This window comes from Mirounga angustirostris, unplaced genomic scaffold, assembly GCF_029215605.1.
Source record: "Mirounga angustirostris isolate CCGP_5_RB_7025 unplaced genomic scaffold, mMirAng1.0.hap1 SCAF_7, whole genome shotgun sequence".
In the NCBI taxonomy this organism is placed as follows: domain Eukaryota; kingdom Metazoa; phylum Chordata; class Mammalia; order Carnivora; family Phocidae; genus Mirounga; species Mirounga angustirostris.
This window is the reverse complement of record NW_026991715.1, coordinates 64,577,572-64,603,569: the sequence shown is the minus strand read 5'-3', so window position 1 is coordinate 64,603,569 and position 25,998 is coordinate 64,577,572. Positions and strand designations below refer to the sequence as shown.

At 36.2% G+C, this 25,998-nt stretch overlaps 1 protein-coding gene across 2 annotated transcripts in view; it reads left to right on the top strand.

Moving 5' to 3' along the window:
- EDIL3 (EGF like repeats and discoidin domains 3) overlaps positions 1-25,998 on the top strand; it is a 392,992-nt gene that overhangs the window by 208,940 nt on the left and 158,054 nt on the right. For both annotated transcript variants that reach the window (XM_045897839.3, XM_045897830.3), the window contains one exon: positions 15,863-15,976. In XM_045897839.3, the coding sequence (XP_045753795.1) occupies positions 15,863-15,976 (114 nt within the window). The remainder of the gene's footprint in view (positions 1-15,862; positions 15,977-25,998) is intronic.

The window sequence follows — 25,998 nt, the reverse complement described above, 5'->3', positions numbered from 1 at the left end:
TGGTAAATAAGTTCATACTTCCCTCAACAAGAAAAACAACTAGATATGCTGGGAAAAACCAAGAGAAAGAAAAAACCCTCTGTAAATATGAAGCATGTCAATGTGACATGATTTAAACAATTAATAGAGGTATCAAAAGGAAGTCCATTTGACTGTAATGCTAGAACAGCCACCATAGAGTGGCACATTTTTGGTGAAGCAAAATGACAGTTTTCCTACTTGGTTCTACGGTGAATGATATTTACATAATCATGGTACTCTAAATATTCTTCATTTTCCATTTTTTGTAATCACTTATAGACAAGACATTGAAGAATTGATATACAGACTACATTATTGCCTCATTTCTTCACCCCTCCCTCTATCCTCACCCTTTGTTGTATGACTTTAGAAGTCTTCCCATCAAGAGGAATATATTTATCTCACCCCTCAACTTTGAACTTGGAGATGTGACTTGGCTTGGTCAACTGAATGAAGTGAAATGACAGTGAGCCACTTCTGAGTCTAAGCCTTAAAAGGTCTCGCATGTTTCACTTGCTCTTTTGAATTTCTGTTGTCACCATAAGCAGAGGTGCAAAAAAGATAGCTGCCGGAGCCTCAGCTTGGATTGAGAATGGTCACAGAGGGGGCAGACTTGAGTCCAAATCTCAGCAAGGAGCCAGCAGGACCTTTAACAGAAAGCTCTACATATTTCAAAAATATCTGAACACTCAGTAAAGTAGATCATCAGTAGATCTTAGTTGTTCTCTACCTGTGCATGACCTAACAAAGTATTTTATATATTGCAATACCTTGTGGATGGAATCTACTCTGGGAAAATCCTAATATCACTTCTGAAGATAACTCTATCGCCCATTTAATTGAGACTACATAAGCACTCCTGTATCCTCTGAAACACAGGAGAAAGAGATTTAATGAGTGTAGGGAAGTAAGTTGCTGCATAAACTCAAATCATTATACGCAGGGCCAAATTAAACAACCAAATTAAGTGGAGTTACACTTATACTTACTATTTACTGATATTTAATCCAATTCGCAAGTTGTTGGATTTTTATTAAGAGGAACTTAACTTTTTTTCTACATTAATCTTACAATAGCGTAACACAGTAATGCAGTTTCTAATCAGACCCATTCCTCTCTGACAGAACAGAACCGTTTGTTAGAGCACTTGTTATGGAAATAGCCAATTATTTTAATCAGGTTCATTGGAGATGATGGAAATTGTTGCCCTGAAGGCTTACTTTTACAATATGAAATTACATGGCAAGTAATTAATGGAATTGAGATTTCCATCTTAGTGTATATTAAAAAATTAATTAAAAAACCCTCTCCTTTCAAATATATAAACACACACTTATTATATATATACATATATATTTGTTTTAAAAGACATACCTCTTATATAGGAGCAAAGAGAACTGGAGGAAATTATTTCATGGTTCCTATGTGAAAATTACAGTCTCTTAAGTAGATCCTAAGAGTTCAGGAAACATACACATCAATATTTTATGAACTTACCTCAGAAAAATTTCTGGGAAATAAGAACTAGTAGGAAAAGTACAGGTAACCCCAGTTATAGTTTAATAATCTTCAGATTCCTTACAATCAACCATATCAGAAATAAATCCAATCTGAAGCCAAAAATATATGAGCAATAGAAAATCTTGCGGTTATGTGAGTTTTTTCTCATTCATCTTCATTTAAGACTTCCTGCAAAGTCTTCCTTAAGTGATGAAAATAACCTGCAAAGCAGGAGGTAAACTGCTGTGAAAAAATTAGTATTTTTGTCATTTTTATGAACACATCTCCTTCTATTAGTATGTTTTATTAAACTACTCAGTCTTTTCAATAAGGCTTGCCTCATTTCATTTGGGCTGCATAGTTCTCACTTTGAGGTATAAGTATAAAAAACCATTTCTGATGTGAATTTGATGAGAAGGCTGATGTCCCTCATTAATTTTGTGGGCTGGTTATCAGTGTATGTGTATTGGATGTGTATGTGTGTGTGTGTGTGTGTAGTTCTAAATTCACAGCTGATAAATGAGTTATATAAAAAAAAAAACCTTGACATGATGACTTTATTTAATATCTCTGTTGAGATATAATTACCATACAATAAAATGCACATATTTAAAATGCACACTGTGGTACTTTGTGACATATGTGTGTGCCTATGAAACTATCATCTTAATTAAGATACTGAGTATTTTCATCATCCTCAGAAGTTTCTTTCTACCCCATTGTAATCCCTCCCATCTGTCCCTCTTACTCAAACAACCACTGATCTGCTTTCCATCTATAAGTAAGTTTGCATTTCTAGAAATATATATAAATTAAATCAGAAAATATGTGCTCTCTTTGTCCGGTTTCTTTCACTCAGCATAATTATTTTGAAGTCCCTCCATGTTGTAATTTGTATCAATAGTTCATTCTTTTTCATTTCTGAGTAGTACTCAGTTGTACAGATATCCCACAATTTGTTTATCCACTCACTAATTGATGGCCATTAATTCCAGTTTGGGGCTATTACAAATAAAGCTGCTGTGTATATTCATACAACTCTTTGTATGGATATAAGCTGTCATTTCTCTAGGAGTGGGATGACTGTATCATATGGTAGATAATGTTTAAGTATTTGGGAAACTGTTAAACTGTTTTCCAAACAGATTGTATTATTTTACATTCTAACCAGCGGTATACGAGGGTTCAATTCCTCCACATCCTCCCTGAGGATATGGAGGAGGATATGGTCAGTCTTTTTAATTTTAGCCATTGTAATATTTGTGTGATAATATCTTTTTGGTTTTAATTTCCACTTCTCTAATGACAAATGCTTTTGAACACCTTTTCATATGTTTTTTTGCCATTCTTACTATACATCCTTTTGTGAAGAGTATATTTGAATCTTTTTCCCAGGGTTTTTTGGTTTTGTTTTGTTTTGTTTTGAGTCACTTGTTTTCTTATTACTGACTTTTGAGATCTGTAGCTATTTTGAATATAGGTGATTTATATTTGATTTGTAAATATATTTGATTTATAAATATATTCTTCTAATCTGTGGCTTATTTTTCATTCTCTTAAAATTGATTTTGAAGAGCAGAAGTTTATAATTTTGATAAAGTATAATTTTTTTAAATGTTTTATTTATTTATTCATGAGAGTCAGAGAAAGAGAGAGAGAGGCAGAGGCAGAGGGAGAAGCAGGCTCCCCACCTAGCAGGGAGCCCAATGCGGGACTTGATCCAGGACCCTGGGATCATGACCTGAGCCGAAGGCAGACGCTTAACCATCTGAGCCACCCAGGCGCCCTTGATAAAGTATAATTTATTAATTTTAATAGCTCATGCTTTTGATGTTGTATCTCAGAAAACCTTGCCAAAACTAGGCCCCAAAAGATTTTCTCCTATAATTATTTTTTTTTAGTTTTAGGTTTTCCTTTAAGGTCTACCATCCATTTTGGATTAATTTTTGTATGTGGTATGAGATGTGGATCTAAGTTCCTTGTTTTGGTTTTTGTTTTTTGTATATAGATATTAGGTTGTTCTAGCATAATTTATTGAAAAAACTATAATTATCTACAGAATCATTTTTTATAATTATTATCATGGTGTGCCTTTGTGATATTTCTTCATGTTTCTGGTGCTTGGAATTTGTTGAGCTGCCTGGATCTGTAGGTGTAGTTTTCATCATATTTGGAAAATGTGCGGCCATTACTAAATATTTTTCTGTCCCCTCTGGTTCAAAGACCTCATTCACATCTCTTTTAGGCTACTTGTGTATGTGTCCCACAACTCCATGATGTCTAGTTTTTTTCTTCTCTCCTGTGTTTTACTCTATATAGTTTCTGTTATGGCTTAAAAATTCACTAATCTTTTCTTCTACAATGTCTAATCTTTATTTTCTTCTAGTATATTTTTCATCTCACACATTATAGTTTTCATCTGTAGAAGTTCAGTTTAGGCGTATTTTTGTATTTTCCATGTATCTAACATTTTCAGTATATGGAATATAGTTATAATAGCTGTTTTAATATCATTGCTAATTCTAAAATCTAGTGTGTTTCCCACTTTTTTGCATGCCTATTAATCTTGACTGGATTTCAGACATGAATTTTACCTTGTTGAGTATTAGGTACTCTGTAGTCCTTTATAGCTTCTGGAGTTTTGTTCTCTTACACAGTCAAGTTACTTGAAAACAGTTTGATCTTTCTGGGTCTTGCTTATAAGATTTGCTAGGTGGGACCAGTGAGGTTTTAGTCTAGGCTAATTATTTTCTACCACTGAGGCAAAGTTCTTCTGAGTCCCCAGCCTGGGGGGAGCTCCAGTGTTGCACCCTCTGGCCCACTCAGATGGTTCCTTCCTCAGTAGTTTCCTTACTGGCATGAACTGATCCATGCTCTGCTGAATTCCTGAATGGGTGCTCTGCAGATTCCTGTGGGCTTTCTCTGTGTCCTTCCTCTCAGCTCTTTGTCTTTATCTCAGAGGGCTGGCTAGGCTCCACCTGGATTCTTCCTCTCTACGCCACAGCCTGGAATCCCTCTTAAGGCAGTAAACCTGAGTAATTGTAAGACCCACCTGGTTTATTATTGTCCTTTCTTTCCTAATGTCCAGTGTCTTCAAAACTGTTGTTTCATATGTTTTGTCTGCTTTAATTTTTTGGTTGTTTCAGACAGGAGGACAAATCTGGGCTATGTCTTGGCCAGAAACTGAAGTTCTCTTGAATCCCAAGATTTTAATGAAAAAAAAAAATGCCCATTTGGCATACTTAATAATAAGTATGGGAGAAAAAAATAAAATATCGAAAGTAATGGCTCGTAAGCAGTGCTTTTTTGGCCCTGAGTAATGAGTTGGTTGCTCGAAGCAGATTCTTCCATGGTGGCTTTGAGTGTGGCAGATGTTTTGTTGCCTCCAGGTCTGCCAGGAATCCAGGAAACCTCCTATAATTATGTAGATGAGATTCTCAAATTAAGGGAAATAGAGCCACTCAGTTCTTTCACCTTGATGGGAACTGAAATGAAATTTAAAAAGAGTGTTCTCCATATTTACCAGCCATAATTTAAGTCTTTCAGCTCTAGCACTTAGTGATCTGTCAGCCAAAATATATAGCGTTGATGTTCTCATTTAAAAAAAAATAGTGAATGTCCCCATTTTAGAAAGAAATAATATTAAGAGTATCTGTTGAATTATCCCATTCGGTGGATCAAAATTTCCATGGGCCTTGCAATTATGTGGATAAATAATATCTTTCATGCCTCTCCAAGGGAGGGCTGCTCTTCTGTAGAATATTTATGAAAATGCAACCCATTTATTTTACTCTGATGATAGCCCCAAAAGTAGAAATATCTGTGTACAGAAAGTCTCATTAATAATGTACCTACATTTCATTCAGCAACATAATCAAGAAACATTCTATAGAACAATATGTATACAGATTAGTCCATATTATAATAATGTCGATCATTCTTTTTACAGTCCTTCCAGTTTATAAGATTTTCACCACAAATTACCTCATGTAATGTTCACGGTAGTTTTAGAAGTGTAACAGAATTCATGATTTTAACACATTTGTAATTATGCCTATAACAAAATTTCAAAGATATTAAAATGTAGGAGCAGGAAGTATTCTTATTTTATTATCTGAGTCTACATGTATCTGTAGGTAAGAGTTGATTCATAGAGTTCTTTTTAAGAAATTAATTCTATCTGCATGGAGCACTGGGTGTTATGCACAAACAATGAATCATGGAATACTTCATCTAAAACTAATGATGTAATGTATGGGGATTAACATAAGAATAAAAAATTTAAAAAAAATAAAAATTAAAAAATTAAAAAAAAGAAATTAATTCTAGAACTAAGTGAAATTATTTTTCTGTATATACAAAATTTAACTTTGTAGCAGTACCAGTGATTTAAATGTGACATTGTTTACGTGCCTTCATTGGTTCATTATTTTTAGCATAAGTTACTGTCTTCATTTTTTTAAAGAAGCCACAGTCATTGAAGGGAAAAATAATTCAACCCAGTGAACTGAAAGTTCTAATTTGTTCCCTAACAAGCCTCTCTTGTTAAAAATATACCTTAAAGGGAGATACTGGTGTTAAGTCTTTCTACTTACAACTTGTATATGAAGTAGAATAAGTGGTTACCTGCAAGTTTCATGCCATTTTTATCACCAACAATGTTATGAATTAAATTGCTGATAGGAGTGCAAGCACTTTAAAAACCAGATTGGCATTAGCTACTAAAGCATATGAATGACTCTGCCATTTCACTCAGGTATACTCCCCCCCCATATCAGTATACTTGTGCATCAAGAGATATGTACAAGCATGCTCACTGACGCTTTTATTTCTAGCAACAACATAAATGCCATTGACAATAAAAGGGAAAATGCATCATGGTACATTTTACTGTGAAATACTGTAAAGCAACAAAAATGAACTCACTGCACCCACCTGCAACAACATTGTGAATGAAACCACAAACAAAAGAACACATACTGAATGATTTTTTTTTACTCTGAAGTTCAAATATAGACAATAAATGATACTCTTTTAGGAATGCATATTTAAGTAGTAAAATTATAAACCACACAAAGAGTGAGTCCTTGACTGCCTTCATGAGCAGGAGATGGGTTACCTTTGTGAGGCTGGAGATATGAATGGAAGTCGCACGTGAAGGCTTTTGGAGTGCTAACAGTGTTACTGTGCTTGACCTTGGTGCTGGTTACACAGGTTGTCTCTTAACAATGATTCATTTAACTTTATTGTTTTGCGTGCTTTTCTGTATGTATGCTGTCTTTCAGATAAAGATTTTAAAGTAATGTGGATTATCACCCCTGAACAATAAAAATTTCAATTGTATAGGTATAAAATATATCCATGCCCTCTCTAAAGGAAGAACTAAAACAAATATTTATTTCATCTGAATGTAAAGTTAAAAAGCATGTATAAAAGAATATAAGAGCCAAAGAAATCTGTTTCTAAGTAGAGAGGAATAAAATTAGAACAGATGCCCATTAAGCCCAAATCACTTAAGATTTTGAGAAAAATTTCCAAGAGAAATAAAGGAACTGGGGGAAAAATATATAACTGAGATTTTTAGGACTGGATTCTTTGACCTAAAGCATCGATGCTAATATTACTAAGACATTATAAACATTTTGAGATCAAGGACCATACATTATCCCATATCTGTCCTCAGCAAATAGAGTAGAACCCCAAAGGAAGTATGAAGTAATGGGGAAGAGGGAGTACTAATACTTTGCAGTGGGGGTGAAATGTACTGGTGAATAGCATAGATTCTTGAGACAAATCTTCTAGGTTTTAATCTCAGTTTTACCACCTGTGTGACTCTGGGCACGTTATTTACATTTTCAATGTCTCAATTTCCTCATCTGCAAAATGGTATGTTCATAGTTACTAGCTCACGAGGGTGTCATGTTACATATAAAATACTTAGAAAAATATTTGGCACATAGTAAGTAATCTACAAGTAGGTGGATATACTCATTGTTGTCAATCCATTGTCATCCTGAAGTGTTGTTTGTTCATATTTGTGTTATTGAGGCTTACATAAAGGTAATTCTAAACTCTAAAGATTATAAACCACTCTGCAGAAAGCAAGCAACAAATTTTAGTGTTAGCAAAAGCCTGAGGAAGACTCGTTTGTCAATAATAATTTTCCACTGCAGGTGGTCTTCCTTGAGGTCTGCTGAATGTACAAAATGGAAAGCATGACCATATGCTGAAAATTAAAGTGCTTATATAAAAGGAAAGAAAGAAAATGTGGAGAAATCACATTCTGGTTGACAATTCAAGCAGCATTCCCAGATAAAATACGGGATGCCCAGGTAAATTTGAATTTCAGATAAACTATTTCTTTTGTATAAGCCAGATGTTGCATAGACATCTTGTATTTTTGTTGCCAAATCTGGCAACCCTAAATATTAAGGAGTTTGTATGTTTAGTTTCACACCAAACTAAATGTTTAAACGTACATGGCCATAGCCATCATGTTATGTGGTCTGAGTTGTATGGATTCCACATAAAATTCCTTTCTGACATTTTGAATTATTTTTCCAAAATGTTCCCAGTAATGAAATTCTAGGTATGTGAATGAGCTTTCCAAAATAAAGATCTCTTCAATCCCATGCCCCCTTTCACATTCTTCAATTCTCTATTAACTCCCCAGGATCCAAAGACTAAAGTTCAAACTCCTTAACTTGATTTGTAGGGCCATAAAAATCTTGTCCACACTACCTAGTAACTGCTGTCCCTAGTAGCTCCACACACATAGTCCCTGTGCTTATCTAGACATCTAAAAGTATTCAGTTCTTTCCGAAAACATTGTGTTCTTTTATATTCCTTCCCACTAAAAAAATTCCTGCTAATCCTGTAAGCACCAACCGCATACTACCTTCTGTAAGCTATCTTCCACATCTCCTCTAGGCAAAGCCATTGCCTGTTCTGTGTTCTCAGTACCTTTTATGTGTAATAGTGTAGGACACATATTTCACAGTCTTATTATAATTATCTCTCTTCTGAATGGAATTACAGAAGATGAGATGGCTTAGAAAAGGAACTGATCCCCATTCACTGATGTATCCAGTCATATATTTTAGGGCTTGACTCATGGAAGGAGTTCGTCAAAATTTTAATGAGTGAATAAGTAAGTGAGTGAATAAGTGGGTAAAGGCAACCATATGAGTCATAGTTATGCTTCCAGCATAAACGTCATCTTAACCAGTTATGAGTTTCTGATTACTCATTCTAAAAGAAAAATATCCAAACTAGCTGATTATCAGTTTGAACCACTAAAACTACAGAGAGCTGCAAGTGAACAAATTTGACATGCAGGTGACAGAACATAGTAGTTAATTCTGGATAAAACATTGTTACTATGAATGTATATATATATATATATATATATATATATATATATATATATATATATATATATATATATAATAACATACCATAATAAAAGTAGGAAGGTAAGAAGCTAGGAAATATATGACTTCATACTTGGAGCAAAGAACTATGAGATAATGAGGAGTCACCCTCAAATCTGTAGAATAATGAGATGCATATTAATTTAGAAAAATAACTTTACAGAGTAATTAGTTATAACTCTAGATAACCCAGAAGCATTCTCACCAGTCAGCTAGACTCCTCTAAAATCCAACATTCCCTAGTCTCCTAGACTGGTTTAGTTACTGATACTTAAATTTTTTTGAGAAACTATGCATTCATTCTCCTGTTAGGATACTTGTTACTTTCTACTGTAACTGGATTATTTCTTTGAGTACCTACTATACCATAAGAGCCTTGAGAAACGTAAGGAGCTATTAATCTTTTCATTCTTATAACATAACACAAAACTAAGGATGAATAGATGAATGAGCAAAGGTTCTACATGGTGGTTGTCAACTCTACCTTTAGACTTGCCTGAACTCCTGTATAAACAATATTACTCCCTTCGTTACACCCAAGTCCATTTAAATCAGAATCTCTGGTGTGGGGCCTTTGCATTGGTATGTTTTAAAAGTGCTAGTTGTTCGGGCACCTGGGTGGCTCAGTCGGTTAAGCGTCTGCCTTCGGCTCAGGTCATGATCACAGGGTCCTGGGATCCAGCCCTGTGTCATGCTCCCTGGTTAGCGGGGAGTCTGCCTCTCTCTCTCCCTCTGCCTACCACTCTCCCTGCTTGTGCACTCTCTCTCTGTCTCTCTCTCTCTCTGTCCAATAAATAATCTTTAAAAAAGTAAAATAAAAGTTCTAGCTTTTACTTATTTTTTATTTTTTTTTAAAGTTCTAGCTTTTAAAACAAGCATTGTCCTAACTTCATTTTCCTTACTGGAACCCCTTTAAGGTAGGCTGGTACACCTGCCCCAACCAAGGCATTCACTATTACAGTATAGTTGACAATTCTTCAGGTCTCTAATATTCTCATTCTTTTCTACCAATCAACAAATATCTATTGCAAGGAAGTTACTATGCTGCATGCCCCTGAGGTAATATCCTTAGAGAGAGGTTGTTCTTTGGTCCATATTTTACCAGAGACATTGGTTCTTTTTGGCTTCTACTATATGTTTTTTACATAGGTTTTATTTCTGATTTTTTTTCAAGGCCTCAAATATTTGAAGTATAGCACCCTCTTGATTACCCCTCCCCCAGCCCTTCTTCTATCTCACTTGTTTTTTTCTTTATAAGTACCTTGGAATAGCTATCTTATCTTAGTAGCCAAATATCTGAATAAGTGAAATAAAGCCCCACTGGAAAAATTTTATATGCAAACATCCTGAAGAATTGGACTTTACCTGGATACTAGTAGCAAAGATTTTTGCATCTAAACTGAGATCTCAAAATAAATGCTAGGATGCCAGGATACAGATGAGCAGAGAGTATCATCTTTGTTAGTAAGTGGTGAGGGATAAATTTCTCTTAGACTTGGGTTTGTTTGTTTGTTTTACACTATTGTTCTAGGTAAGTGGAGGTTATCAATGTTATTATAAAAAGGTTTGTGATATGTTCTGATTAAAGAATTCAGATTCTAATTTGCTATTTTAAAATTAATTACTAGTGAATTGGGCCCAGAAAGGACTGGGAAATCCTGTAGATAATTCTGATTATGGCATAATTTAATTCAGTATCTGAGTGGGAGAATGGAATTTCTAGAAATTCATCATAATTTATTGAGACTTAAAAGAAAAATTGAAAAACCATAGGCTTTAGATAAGAAAAATAAATAAAAGTTCAAATTTTAAAAGTCAGTCACTCTTGGGAGGTCTGGAGAATATTTAATAGCTGATGGGGAGCCCAGGGAAGATGGGTTGTTAGGATCAAAAATAGCAGGCTCTTGAAAATAGGCTCTGCTGGCTAATTAACAGTCAATAACAATACTGCTGGAGAAAAGATAGCCTAAGAGAAAGGAATAAGGAAGTTGAGACATTATGTCTTTGCAAAGAAAAAAAGAAGGGCTTTATCATCGTGTCCTTTTAATATATGAAAACTAGGGTGCTCAGCCTGAAAATTAGTTGTTCCTTCTTGATGTTCATGGGCCTGGATGTACTTGGGAGGTATTTTCATGATTCAATTAAATTATCTTTGTCTCCACTCAAGAGGAGGTTAGATGGATTTCTACCCCAAGAAGAATTGGATGACCTTCTCTAAATGGTCAGTACTCAAAATACTCTAAGCCAGGTTGGCAAATAAATGTAGTTGCACTATTGGGGCCACATGGCATCAACCTGAGGACTCTGGGTAAACTCAAGGATGAACTGGGACACTGATGGACCAGGGGTGGTACTTTCTATACCTCCTACTCTACATATTACAAATGTGAGACAATTTGAAACTAATTAATTAATTATTTAGTTAATCAAGTAAATTTAAAAGTCTCCAGAGGAGGTCCCAGGGAATTAGTCTCCAGAAATCTCCATTTCATCTCTGGCCAGCTAGTAGAGTCTATAATGAAGAATGGGATTACTGAATATTAAAATATAATTATCTGAAAAGAAGTGACATGGTTTCTGTAGCAAGAAATTATGCCCAAGGGAAGCCATTTTTTTGAAGTCTCAAATAAGGAACTAACAAATATAATTTTGATTTTCAAAAATTCTTTCTAACCTACCACTCCAAAGTCATTTTCATGGGCTTTAGGGCTATAATTTGCACAATGATGGGTCTGACAAGATCCAGAAAAAAAGACTAGGAGTAACTGAACACTTCTCAGGATGCAATTGTGTATAAGGTCATGAGTACTCAGAGTGATGTTATGAATATGTGTTTGTCAATTCCTGGAAGAGGATTCTTATAGTGAAGTCTCCAAAGTGTGTATGGGTTGACATTATTTCTATTAGTAAAAACCTAAGCCTAAGAGGGTAGACTACCAACACACCTTTATAAGTCTGTATAAGATAGGCTAAGTACAACATAATGATAAAGGTACAGAGTCTAAGTTACGCATATAGTATGAATGAATTTGTGTAATTAGTTACAACAGAGCAAAGGGCCTGAAATCCTTGTGGAGCACTTCTTTCTTTCAAAGAAATGCATGCTGTTGTGACCAATTATCTATTCTCTCATCCCTTCCTCTCTTCTCCTTTCTTCCTTTACCTTGCTTTTTAAAAAGCATCATGTGTTTATATCTGGAAATCCATGTTCAGCTCTTGTCATTGTCCTCAGTCAGACAAGATGGTAGGTAGCAGTTTTGTGCTTTTGGAACGAGGGATCAGAACTCAGCTGGTTGTCTTAATTATAAAATCCAATTCTGAATGAGGCTGTTTTTTTTTTTTTTAAATCATTCTCATGAAGCAGTCATACATATAAAAACCTCAAAAATGATAGCTATTAATATTATAAATGAACTGTAAATATGACCAAATATGGAAATTCCTATTTTGTATGAGGACTGCTATGTCAATTTTTCTTGATTATAAAAGAATGTAGTATATTACACTATGTTTGGAATAGATGAGGACTTTTTTCTGGAAATGATAATGTCTTGATCTATGATAAAGAGAAATGTATGTGATTTATTACAAAGATGTTTAGTTTTCATTTCATTACATTATATTCTGTGAACATTTATATCTAGTCTTTAATTAAACATGATTTATTCAAATTGAGGTCTGTTTCCATTTAGATTGCTTGCAGTGTTAATCACAGTGCAAATAGCCTTCACCACTGAAAGAACTCCTGCATTATACTAATATATAAACGCTTCCATGTAATTTGTATGTTATCTGAGTCTACCTGTTACTAGATGTGTACATATGCAAAAATATTTTACTTTTTTGGCTACTATATTAAAAGTACATATCTCCTTTAATGTAACATTTGTATTTTTACAAATATTAAATTTAAAGTAGGTTTGTTTGGTTTTTTTTAGTTTAAAAAATCAAAAAATGCACAAGCAATAAAAGGTCATTCTTTATCCAGAATTGAGCATGGATATAAAGCATTTTCTCCTCAGCAAATGCAATTCCAGTTCATTTTACCTTGTGTTAACCTCTGGATAAAGATGAAACTGTTGTTTATTTTAGAATCTGATCTACTTAATTATAATTTCCTTTTTAGATGATGGTAGATCTGTCCTGATGATCAAATGGCTAGAAAGTTCAAAGGTTGATTTGTCTCCATTAGATTCACATTCACCTGTGTTAAGTAATATTTATTGTGTTAATACTTGGAAGAAATAAGGAAGCAAAGAACAAGAGTACCTGCATACCTTACAGACATATAAAATGATTCTGGATAGTTCTCACATCATTGACTATGAAAACTCCCTTCTATTAATGTTTTAAAGCAGCAAGAGCTGGGTTTGGTTTTACTTATAATACATAGTTCAGTATTAAAATGAGAAAACACTTAGAGCCTCTTACCTGAGAATTGAAACACATGTTGTACCTATCAGCATCAAATCCTGTGTGGGTCTGTCTGTTCTGCTTTCCTTCATTTCTTATTTCTATACCAAATATTGGCTTCACTAGGTCTATCTGAAGTACAAGGGTACAGAAGACACCCTCCCATCTGGCTCCAAGTCTTTAGTGCCAAAAAATAAAGGACAGTTCCCTCCACTGGCATTAATGGTTCATCATAAGCTGGCTCCTATCTACATGCTCTGATATGGGGTCTCAGCACTCCCCTTCCCAAGCTGGACTCCAAACAGGCTGGCTACTTGTGTCCCTGAACACATCGTCATACCATGAACGTTTCTCTTCAGAGTTGTGCCTTATTCTGGTTTCCTGTTTAGAAATATACTACCATCTCCATTCTGTTGTTAATCTTAATTAAAGCTTTCCTTCAAGATCAAATTATATTTCCCTATGTGGTCTTCAGACATCAATACTCAGTTTCTTCCTCATAAGTATATAAAATAATAACTTGTTATGTCTAACTTTACAAAATAAGGCATGCATTCTCTAACATGAAGATTTAACTTATTAGCCCTTGACATATTCTCATCTGAAAAAAAGATTGTAGTCAATATGATGCAAGGAAAGACATAGTAGGCATGTTCCCAAGTAGCCAATTATTGCTGTTGCCTTACATTCGGCTGACTATAAAATAAATAGCACAGTGACTTTGTGCTACTTTCAAAACATAATGAAAATATTTTGCATGTTAGTCCAGGATAATCCACACTAAGTGAAATTTTGTTTAAGACTAAAAAGAGCTAAATGTTTCATCAGATAATGAATAAATGGCTCCTTCCTTCCTTTTCTCCCTCCTTCCTTCTGGAGAATTTTAGTTTCAAATATTTGGGAGTTTGTTATATTTTATAGCACATAGTTGTATTTTTAGAGATTATCAGATTCTGATTTTATCCTATTATTTGATGTCATAAAATACTCAAATTATTTAGATTCTTTCTGAACATAGTTATGAACTGTCTCTACTCTCAAACTGTGACAGTCAACCAGAAATCAAAAAGGATGGCTTTTTCAGGGAAAGTCATCATCTGCCTAAGGAAATTTAGACCAAACTTTTACAGTAAGCTTAAAATGAGAGGGTGACCAACTCTGATACCAAGAGAAGACACTGTTTAGAAGAAAAAAAGTTAAAAGAAAGAGCAAAATAGAGCTTTTGTAGTGTTTTGTTCTTGTTTGGTCTTGAAGGAGTAACTTAATGACCATAATGCTTTAAGCACTGTGAAAACCCAGGACTTCAGAATACTGTTTTGATACTTTGTAGTGTATCAGAAGGTCCATTACACATCTGGAACTATTTGTTTAGATTGTCTGCACCACTATTTCTGATCTTTTGTTAAAAATTTTATCAAGAAACATTTTTTGGTACCAGTGGTCTCCTAGATAGCATGTGGCATTTATGGAGGTACAAAGAACAGTGCAGGACAGGGGCTACATTTGTAGGGCTCACAGTTTAGGTGAGAGGGTGAAAGGCACAGATACAGACAGTTCCTAGGTAATACTATTCTGGTCTGTAAGGAGCTGTGGGAATAAGAGAGGAGAGAGAGTTCAATAGAAGTAGATGACAGGAAGAGAATGCAATGGGGAGCAGTTATTATCCATCTACTTACTAGTTCCCACACGACCCATCATGGTGCTGCGCTTAGAGGGAATGATGTGTATCAGTGATGGATGTTTGACTGAATTAGTCATTATTTCTTTTTTCATTTATGATCATATTCATTGTATCTGTTGTCCAAAATTAGCATGGGAATTAGTACAATTTACTGAATGTTTTATATTTCATATGATTTTGCATGAGGTATAATAATGGTATATCAAAGGTAAGTCCCTTTAGTCATCCTAATTTTAGAAACCCTTGAATGAGATTAGGAAGTGATCATCATTTACATTTATTATACTTTGCTTAATGTAACGAGCTTTAGCTATTAACAGTAATTTGCTTCTCATCGCATTCATCAAAGGCAAACTATTTAGAAACTAAAACATCTCTGTCAGTTAGAATTTTAATGAATTAAGATGAAATGAGACAGTGTTAATTGGCAGTTGTTGCTGCAGGGGAGGTTTCTAGATCTTGTAAGTGATACCAATTCATCTCTCTATCAGGGTTAATTTGCTTGATTTAATTCTAAAGATACACTGAATATTTCCCCACACTATTCATATTTATTTTCAGGATTGGAGAAAGTTTGCTTCTGTTGGTCTTTCATTTGGATTCTCAATTCCATTTGAACTTGATTATTAATCAGTTGTTGATTTTAAGCACTATTTCTATTATTGACTGAACACACATATACACACTCACAAACACACAAAAGTAATTGCATTACTTAGATTTTGTTTTACTTGAAAGACCTAAAAGCTTCCAATAGCTAATCATTTTTTTTACCAATAATTCTCATTTTCTCTGTTCTTTCTGTTTCCCTCAGACATAAATGAATGTGAAGCTGAGCCTTGCAAAAATGGTGGAATATGTACAGACCTTGTTGCTAACTATTCCTGTGAGTGCCCAGGTGAATTCATGGGAAGAAATTGTCAATACAGTAAGTATTCATATATGTATATATTTTTGTTGTTGTTTGCATATCCTCCATTTATTATGGAATCTGGGTCAAAATCAATATAGTTTGCTTTTAGAGTTTATAATTTATTGAAATGGCACATTTCATATTTGTTGTTGTTAATGTTATTAATATACGTCTACTCTCCAGGATAGAGCTCAGCGCGTGCTAGGCATAGAATTGGCCACCTTGTGGTCTGAAAGGAGGGCGGCATTTCTCAGAGGTCCAAGTGCGTCTCCCTTATGAATCTCATTTTGGCTTTTGAGTATGTGTATGACCTACATTTCCACCAGAGTGACCACTCTGCTTCAGACAATAAATTCAAGGCACTCTAACCTGATAGCCTGTATCACAAATAAAAGGAGGATTTCTATTGAGCTGGCATTCACATTAATAAGAAATTGACACACTGTTTATTGGTCTTTTTGGAAGCCTAAGAGAGTAGGGTCTTATATATCAAGCGATAGGACAGTAATTTGCCTGAAGTATTTACAAAGAAGCAAAAAGCAACCCTTCTTCCCCAAAAGAAACAAAAACTAGGAGAAGGTAGTAACAGGATTATAGTCAGTAGGATGAAACCAGAATTGGGCACAAATACATGCTAATGAGAACAATAATGATATAGCTTAGTAATTGTTGGACACTTATAGAAACTCCATGGCACTACTGCTTTGATGTATATTATACTATTAGAGCATCACATTATGCAAATTTAGAAGGCAGATGTAGAAACTGAGACACATAGGCTATGTGGTTTGCCCAGGCTCTCTCAGTTGGTGACAGAAGCAGGACTAGAAGGAATGTAGAATCAGGACTTGTGATTCCCAGTTCAGTGCATTTTCCTCTAAACCGAGATATCTCTTCAGATAGAATTAAATGAGAGACGATGGACTCTGAAAAACAAACTAAGGGTTCTAGAGGAGAGGGGGGTGGGGGGATGGGTTGGCCTGGTGATGGGTATTAAAGAGGGCGCGTATTGCACGGAGCACTGGGTGTTATACGCAAATAATGAATCATGGATCACTACATCAAAAACTAATGATGTAATGTATGGTGATTAACATAACATAATAATAATTAAAAAAAGAATTAAATGAAATAAACACAAAAGCACACTATACCTCCTCTCTCTCTTACACATGTTCATGAGCGCACACATGTGCACATAAACACAATACACACACACTCGTTCCTTTTTAGCCAGAGTAACAATTTTACATGTCACTTTCCTTCTCTTCCTTTCCCTTTGACAAGGATAGTTTATAAATTAAAACAGAGAAAGTTACTTAAGGATTTATTTGGGTTATGTATATAAACAAAATGAAAAACTTCATTAAAATAATGAAATCCTGAATATCAAAGAAATACCTTGGATGGGGGGAAATTTTCTAAGTTTAAAAATAATTGGAGAAGACATTAATTGTGAGTTGACATAGGAACCTTCAGGCATGGAGGTATGGAAGGAAAGGACAGCCTGAGTAAGCAGGTTGATCATACAACCAAATAGACTAGTGGCCACCCAGTCAACTGACCTAGAAACCTTCCTGTAAAGCATATAACTGACCATACAGTAAGTTAACTTAATTCAGATTCAATTGGTCCTTGACCCACCCAGATATAACTCTTACATTCTTCTTTTCTTTGGTTTTGGGGGTTTGCAGATGGCTGTCCACTTAGCATTGAAAGTTGTACTAAAAAGCACCCCAAGATACCTGTAAATGAATATTTAATTACCATGATGAAGACCAAAAAACTAATGTCAGTGACTATTTGATTTCCATGTAGCCAAAACAGACATGGGGTGCCAGAATAAAGTGCCTTCAGACAGTACTAGAACTTTGGCAGAGCTTAAAAGTATGCCTGGCTATGAACATGACCCATAGGAGGTCTGGCCAGGGGAGCAATAGGAAGATGAGACCTTCCCATTTTCCTAAAAGAAGAGCCCTGTATAGGGGACATGTCATGGGAAGCCTGCCTAGCAATGAGCGTCACTCTGAGGTGGTCAAGCACTAGCTCTCTGAATGCCCTGAAGAAGAAGTGATGTCTGAAGTTATAGGCACCCTGGGACAAGAGACCTAGGTCTTGAAGTTGTGTGTATGTATGTTGCCTTCCTGTGTTGGCCAAGGAGCAGCTAGATAGTCAGTTGCCTACAGGTTGAAAATGGAAGGAGACCTGGATGTGAACTAGATGTTGAAACTGATGACTGAAGCCTAAAATCTCCATCAGAGATTTTGTTGAGGTCACCACATCTAAAAATACCCTTGAAAAGAAGGAAACTCGATTGATTATAGAAAGACATATTGAAATAGACCTTGAACTTAATTGTCACCAGTTTGTGTCTAGTGTCTTTCTATTGTTTAATAAATGTGTTTTCTTTGATTTAGTTTCATATTTATATAATCTTTATATTTAAACTCAGACTTCTCTTTGAACATGAAAGCAGTAGTGACTTTCTTAACCCATCATATGCTCTGACATTCTCCCAAAGAGATCAGAAAGAGTCACTTAGGATACACTGTAAAATATGTTCTAATCGGGGTATTTGTTTTTACTGTATTGATCTGCAAGAGTTTATAATAATTTAAGGATCCTTAATCTCCCTACTGTTTCAGTTTCTAGGGATATGGTTCTGCTTTTTTGTGTGACTTCTTAGAATTGTTAGAAATCCAGAGTAAGAAAGAGCATTCTACCATAGTGATGCTGTAGTACCACACATTGAGAACTTAAAGTACTCACTCACTACAGGGCACACAGAAACACCTGCAGATTACACATAGTGCCAGCTCTAAGCTGATTGAGGTTAGGATCCTGGGAATTGACAGTACATAGATTATAATCAGTGTGCCCAGCATCCACTCTGGAGTAAGATTTATAACCTTTCTTCTGAACTTTTTGTCATGTCCCACAGGGGTACCCATGGGTCAGCTTATGCCTACAGTTATGGCAGAGAGGCCATTTGTTTTGGCAGATATTTCAGAAGGAAGAAGAAAGGGAGAATAATGGAGACTTAATGCTGGGTGGGTCAGAGGATACCATACTAAAATGCTGGCATCCTTGTGTTCAAATCCAAACTGACTTCACTCTAATCTTGGGTATCTGCACTCATATTATTTCCCTTCTTCCATGATTTTCTTATATCTACTGATGGGTTAATTAGGTTCTGGTATATTTTAAAATTAAATCATTCTCAATGCCCTCCCAAGTAATAAATAATAAAAGATATTGCAGAGGAATGGAATTTCCTAAATACATCTATACCAAAGTAATAAAGTATAAACACAAATAATAAACTGGGAAGTATTTATAATAAAGGTGAAAGGAAAATATTTCTTATCCTCAGTTTATTGTTCTCCAATTCAATAAAATTAAACATAACAGAAGAAAGAAAACATCAAAAACATGAACAGAACTTTCCTACAAAGGAAATTTATCATATTATAGTTGAGTTATGTCTTCATCTTTACTCTTCAGTATATTTTGAATTTATAAGGCTTATAGTACCTTTGTGATCTGAAAAGTATAATTATATTGTAAACATCTACTTAGTGAGAGAGCACTACATATGTGAACAAAAAACCGGACTGACCGTGAATCACTCTGCTTCTTCCTCGGACCCCATATCCCTACCCCCTCTCATTTCACAAATGGAAATATAGATGAATGGAAACAGATGAAAAGCTAAGGAGGAGCAGAGGCTAGGTGACACTTGAGAAAGAATATGGAAAAGAAAAACGAGGAGAAGGGAAAGAGTCCTAGGAACCATCCCAGGAAACACACACACACACACACACACTCTCTCTCTCTCTCTCTCTCTCTCTCTTTCTGTCTCTGTCTCTGTCTCTGCCTCTGCCTCTCTCTCTCTCTGCCTCCCTTGTGGGCAGAGAATTTTAAAGTAAAGGAGGTGACAAAAAAAAAGTTTATCAAAAGACATAAAAAGTTCCCATGAGACAATTTTACTAGAGAGAGGCCCTTCCTTCCTTCTATTTGTGCTTCTTACATAGTCTGTTCTTAACTCTGCTGCCAGAGGGAGTCTGTTAAAGCAAAAGTCAATACACATCACCTAGCAGTTCAGAATCTTCCACTGACTTCTGATCGCACACTAAGTGAAACTTAGTCCCCCTGTTTCCTGAGGCCAGTAGGATCGGCCTGTGCCTCTGCCCTATTCACTCAGCTCTGTGACCACATCTCATGGGACTCTCCCTTGCTTGTGCACTGTTTCAGCCACACTGGCCTCCTAACTATTCCTGGCACACACCTGGTGCAAACCTGGCACATCCTTGCCCTACAGCATTTCCGTTCCCATCTCCCCTTTTCTGTAATATTCTATTATGATGTTATGAGTACTCCAATGCTTCCTTTGGGTCTTTGCATAAAGGCATCCTCCCAATGGGGCTTTCCTCAGCCTCTCTACCTCCCTACTTCAACAAACCAAAACAACACCCACCCCTTTTTCTGTTATAGTTTTTCTCCTTAGCACTAATCATTAACATATCATATTTTTACTTATATATATATTTTTATTGACTATTCCTCCAGTGGAGTATATCCTTCATGAGGGAAAGAGTGTACTATTATAAACACATTTGCCAGAAGAGAACTAGCAAATGGTGGGTGCTCAATAGACATTTGCTAAATGAATGAATGAATGAACCTAGCGTTCTGAGGTAAGTATAGAAATGGTATCTGATCTCTCAGTGTCCTCAACTACCACCAAGTTATTTTTTACCTGACTTCCCATTTTTTTAGTAGTATGCTAAAGATGCTTTTGCCAGTGTAATGAAATATAATTTGGTATATTAACTGATACTCTGTAAATCATACCACAAGTTGAATTGTTTTCCTTTGACTTTGATAAAATCTTTTATAACTCTATTTTGCAATAGGGTTATGCAGATGGATTTTAAACAAGAAAAGTAAACAAAGACTCACCATAGCACATAGCACATACCCTCCCCGATGCCGAGCAATGTTGAGCACTTTTTCATGTGTCTGTTGGCCATTCGGATGGCTTCTTTGGAAAAATGTCTGTTCATGTCTTCTGCCCATTTCTTGATTGGATCATTTGTTCTTTGGGTGTTGAGTTTGATAAGTTCTTTATAGACTTTGGATACTAGCCCTTTATCTGATATGTCATTTGCAAATATCTTCTCCCATTCTGTCAGTTGTCTTTTGGTTTTGTTGACTGTTTCTTTTGCTGTGCAAAAGCTTTTTATCTTGATGAAGTCCCAATAGTTCATTTTTGTCCTTGCTTCCCTTGCCTTTGGCGATGTATGTAGGAAGAAGTTGCTGTGGCTGAGGTCAAAGAGGTTGCTGCCTGTGTTCTCCTTTAGGATTTTGATGGACTCCTGTCTCACATTTAGGTCTTTCAACCATTTTGAGTGTATTTTTGTGTGTGGTGTAAGGAAAGGGTCCAGTTTCATTCTTCTGCATGTGGCTGTCCAATTTACCCAACACCATTTGTTGAAGAGACTTTTTCCATTGGACATTCTTTCCTGCTTTGTCGAAGATTAGTTGACCATAGAGTTGAGGGTCCATTTCTGGGCTCTCTATTCTGTTCCACTGATCTATGTGTCTGTTTTTGTGCCAGTACCATACTGTCTTGATGATGACAGCTTTGTAATAGAGCTTGAAGTCCGGAATTGTGATGCCACCAGCTTTGCTTTTCTTTTTCAACATTCCTCTGGCTATTTGGAGTCTTTCCTGGTTCCATACAAACTTTAGGGTTATTTGTTCCATTTCTTTGAAAAAAGTGGATGGTATTTTGATAGGGATTCCATTAAATGTGTAGATTGCTCTAGGTAGCATTGACATCTTCACAATATTTGTTCTTCCAATCCATGAACATGGAACATTTTTCCAATTCTTTGTGTCTTCCTCAATTTCTTTCATGAGTATGTTATAGTTTTCTGAGTACAGATTCTTTGCCTCTTTGGTTAGATTTATTCCTAGGTATCTTATGGTTTTGGGTGCAATTATAGATGGGATCGACTCCTTAATTTCTCTTTCTTCTGTCTTGTTGTTGGTGTATAGGAATGCCACTGATCTCTGTGCATTGGTTTTATATCCTGCCACTTTACTGAATTCCTATATGAGTTCTAGCAGTTTTGGGGTGGAGTCTTTTGGGTTTTCCACATAAAGTATCATATCATCTGCAGACAGTGAGAGTTTGACTTCTTCTTTGCCGATTCAGATGCCTTTTATTTCTTTTGTTGTCTGATTGCTGTGGCTAGGACTTCTAATACTATGTTGTCGATGTGTTTGTTTGCTTTTGTTATTAATTGGCTTATATAGTTTCCTGCTCCCATGTTAGGGGCATAGATATTTACAAACGTTAGATCTTCTTGTTGGATAGAGCCTTTAAGTAGGATATAGTGTCCTTCCTCATCTCTTATTATAGTCTTTGGATTAAAATCTAATTTTTCTGGTATAAGGATTGCTACCCCAGCTTTCTTTTGGTGTCCATTAGCATGATAAATGGTTTTCCACCCCCTCACTTTCAATCTGGAGGTGTCTTTGGGTCTAAAATGAGTCTCTTGAAGACAGCGTATCGATGGGTCTTGTTTTTTTATCCAATCTGATACCCTGTGTCTTTTGATTGGGGCATTTAGCCCATTTACATTCAGGGTAACTACCAAAAGATATGAATTTAGTGCCATTGTATTGCCTATAAGGTTACTGTTACTGTATATTTTCTCTGTTCCTTTCTGGTCTATGTTACTTTTAGGCTCTCTCTTTGCTTAGAGGACCCCTTTCAAGATTTCTTGTAGGGCTGGTTTCGTGTTTGCAAATTCCTTTAGTTTTTGTTTGTCCTGGAAGCTTTTTATCTCTCCTTCAATTTTCAATGACAGCCTAGCTGGATATAGTATTCTTGGCTGCATATTTTTCTCGTTTAGTGCTCTGAATATATCATGCCAGTCCTTTCTGGCCTGCCAGGTCTCTGTGGATAGGTCTGTTGCCAATCTAATGTTTCTTACAGTGTAGGTTACAGATCTCTTGTCCCAAACTTCTTTCAGTATTTTCTCTTTGTCTCTGAGACTCATAAGTTTTACTATTAGATGTCGGGGTGTTGACCTATTTTTATTGATTTTGAGGGGGGTTCTCTGTGCCTCCTGGATTTTGATGCCTGTTTCCTTCCCCAAGTTAGGGAAGTTCTCTGCTATAATTTGCTCCAATATACCTTCTGCCTCTCTCTCTCTTTCTTCTTCTTCTGGGATCCCAATTATTTATTGTTTCATCTTATGGTATCACTTATCTCTCAAATTCTGCCCTTGTGATCCAGTAGTTATCTCTCTTTTTCTCAACTTCTTTATTCTCCATCATTTGGTCTTCTATATCACTAATTCTCTCTTCTGCCTTATTTATCCTAGCAGTTAGCGCCCCCATTTTTTATTGCACCTCATTAATAGCCTTTTTGATTTTGACTTGGTTAGATTTTAGTTCTTTTATTTCTCCAGAAAGGGTTTCTCCAATATTCTCCATGCTTTTTTCAAGCCCAGCTAGTATCTTTAAAATCGTCATTCTGAATTCTAGTTCCAACATCTTACTAATGTCTGTATTGATTAGGTCCCTGGCAGTCGGTACTACCTCGTTCATTTTTTTGAGGTGATTTTTTCCATCTTGTTATTTTGTCCAGAGGAGAATAGATGAATGAGAGAACAAAATGCTAACAGGTTAACAACGACCCCAGAAAAATATACACTAAACAAATCAGAAGAGACCTAAAACCAGGGGAAAAGAAAGGGAAAAAAAGAAAAAAGAAAAAGAAAGAAAAAAAAAAACAAAATATGATCAGATATGATCAGGCTGGTGCATAGATCAGTGTCACACACTAGATTTGGGGTGTATTTTGGTCTAGAAGAAAGTGCCTCCCAAAATTTTAAAGAAAGGAAAACTTCTACATGTACAAAAATAAGGGTAAATATGATGAAGGGATGGAATATGACTGTAAAGATGAAAATTATAAAAGATTTTATAAAAGGAATTGGTAAGATAAGTTGGTTGAAAAAAGAAAGAAGAGGACTTAAAAAAAAAAAGGAAGAGAATATGATCAGGCAGGAGACTAGAACAAAGCCATACATTAGAGATTTAGGATATATTTTGGTCTGTTAGAAGAAACTGTATCCCAAAATTTTAAAGAGAGAACAACTTATATATATATATACCAAAAATAAGGTTAAATACTATGAAGGGATAAAATATTACTCTAAAAATGAAAAATAAAAATGTTTTTTTAAAAAGGGATTGATAAGATGTTGGTTGAAAAAGCGAAAAATTCAAAAAAAAAAAAACTAAAAAAAATAACTTTGAAAGACTAAAGAATCATGGGGAAAAAAGGCATGAATTCTATGTGCTGTATTCCCCTAGTGCTGGAGTTCTGCTGTTCTCATTGATCGGTGAATTTGGTCTTGGCTGGCTGTTCTTGCTGGTCTTCTGGGGGAGGGGCCTGTTGCGATGGATCTCAAATGTCTTTGCCAGAGGCGGAATTACCCTGCTCTTGCTGGGGGTGGGCTAAGTAATCTGGTTGGGTTTGCTCTCGGGAGCTTTTGTTCCCTGCAAGCTTTCTGCACAGCTTTGAAGGACGAGAATGAAATGGCAGCCTCCCAATCTCTGCCCCAGAGAAGCTGAGAGCTTGGGGCCCCACTCCTCATTGAGCCTCCAGAGAAAAGCAGTCAATCACTCCCATGTCCCCAGTCTCTGACTGCACTCTGTGCCTACCTGGCCTGTGACCAAGCATTTCTATCTCTGTCACCCGACTGGGTGTGGAGTCTCCAAACCTAGCAGATCCCTGTGGTGAGCTCCCGGGCTGCTCCTCCCCGGGGAGGAAAGGGAGTCTCCCTGGATCTGCCGCTTGTTGGCTCCCTGCTGGAAGAGCAGTGGCCCAACTGTGCCGCGGATCATGGTTTATGGCAATTCGAGCTGAGAACCCGCTCCTCGGCTCCATCTCTGCAGCCAGCTTCCCTTCTCCGATACCTGGGAGCTCTGCTGCACTCAGGCACCTCTGGTCTTTCTGTGACCCTGAGGTCACAGAAAGGGAGGGTTCCACCCCCGGCTTAGCCACTGGAGCATCATCCCTCAGCGGAGCAGACTTCTAAAAGTTTCGATTTTGTGCTCCACGGCTCTATCACTTGCCAGTAGCGGCTGACAGAGGCCCCCTCCCCTGCCGTCTATCTTCCCCAATATTGCCTCGGATTCACTTCTCCGCACGTCCTACCTTCCAGAAAGTGGTCGCTTTTCTATTCAGAGAGTTGCTGCTATTCTTTTCTTTGATCTCCTGTTGAGTTCGTAGGGGTTCAGAATGTTTGATCCCTACCTAGCTGAATTCCTGGGACCAGACGAAATTTAGGTCTCCTACTCCTCCACCATCTTGGTCCTCCCCCCCCATTTAGGCCACTTCTGCATGCAGACATCTTGTTAATTTATCTTAGATCATTATTTATTTCTTATCCATTTCAAATATCAGGTAGACCTATATGAATGCTGTGATGTAACTACTACCACTAGTAAGTCTTGAAAATATAAAAGTGGTAATTTTGGATATAACTCTTTAAGTGGTGTTGACAGACTGATCTCGATATCTGTGTGCATATAATCACAAAGATTTGTTTTTCTCAGATTTTTAACCTTTCTCTGTCTTTCCCTCATTTTTACATGCCCTTCAATTTTAAGCAATTTATTAAGACTATCTTTGCCAGTGTGGGTGATGGGCATTAAGGAGGGCACATGATGTGATGAGCACTGGGTGTTATACACAACTGATGAATTATTGAACTCTATACCTGAAACTAATGATGTACTATATATTGGCTAATTGAATTAAAAAAAAAAAAAAAAGATTACCTTTACCAGTTCAGTTAAGTGAAATATTTTTTTTTAAAGATTTTATTTATTTATTTGAGAGAGAGAGAATGAGAGAGAGCACATGAGAGTGGGGAGGGTCAGAGGGAGAAGCAGACTCCCTGCCAAGCAGGGAGCCCGATGCAGGACTCGATCCAGGGACTCCAGGA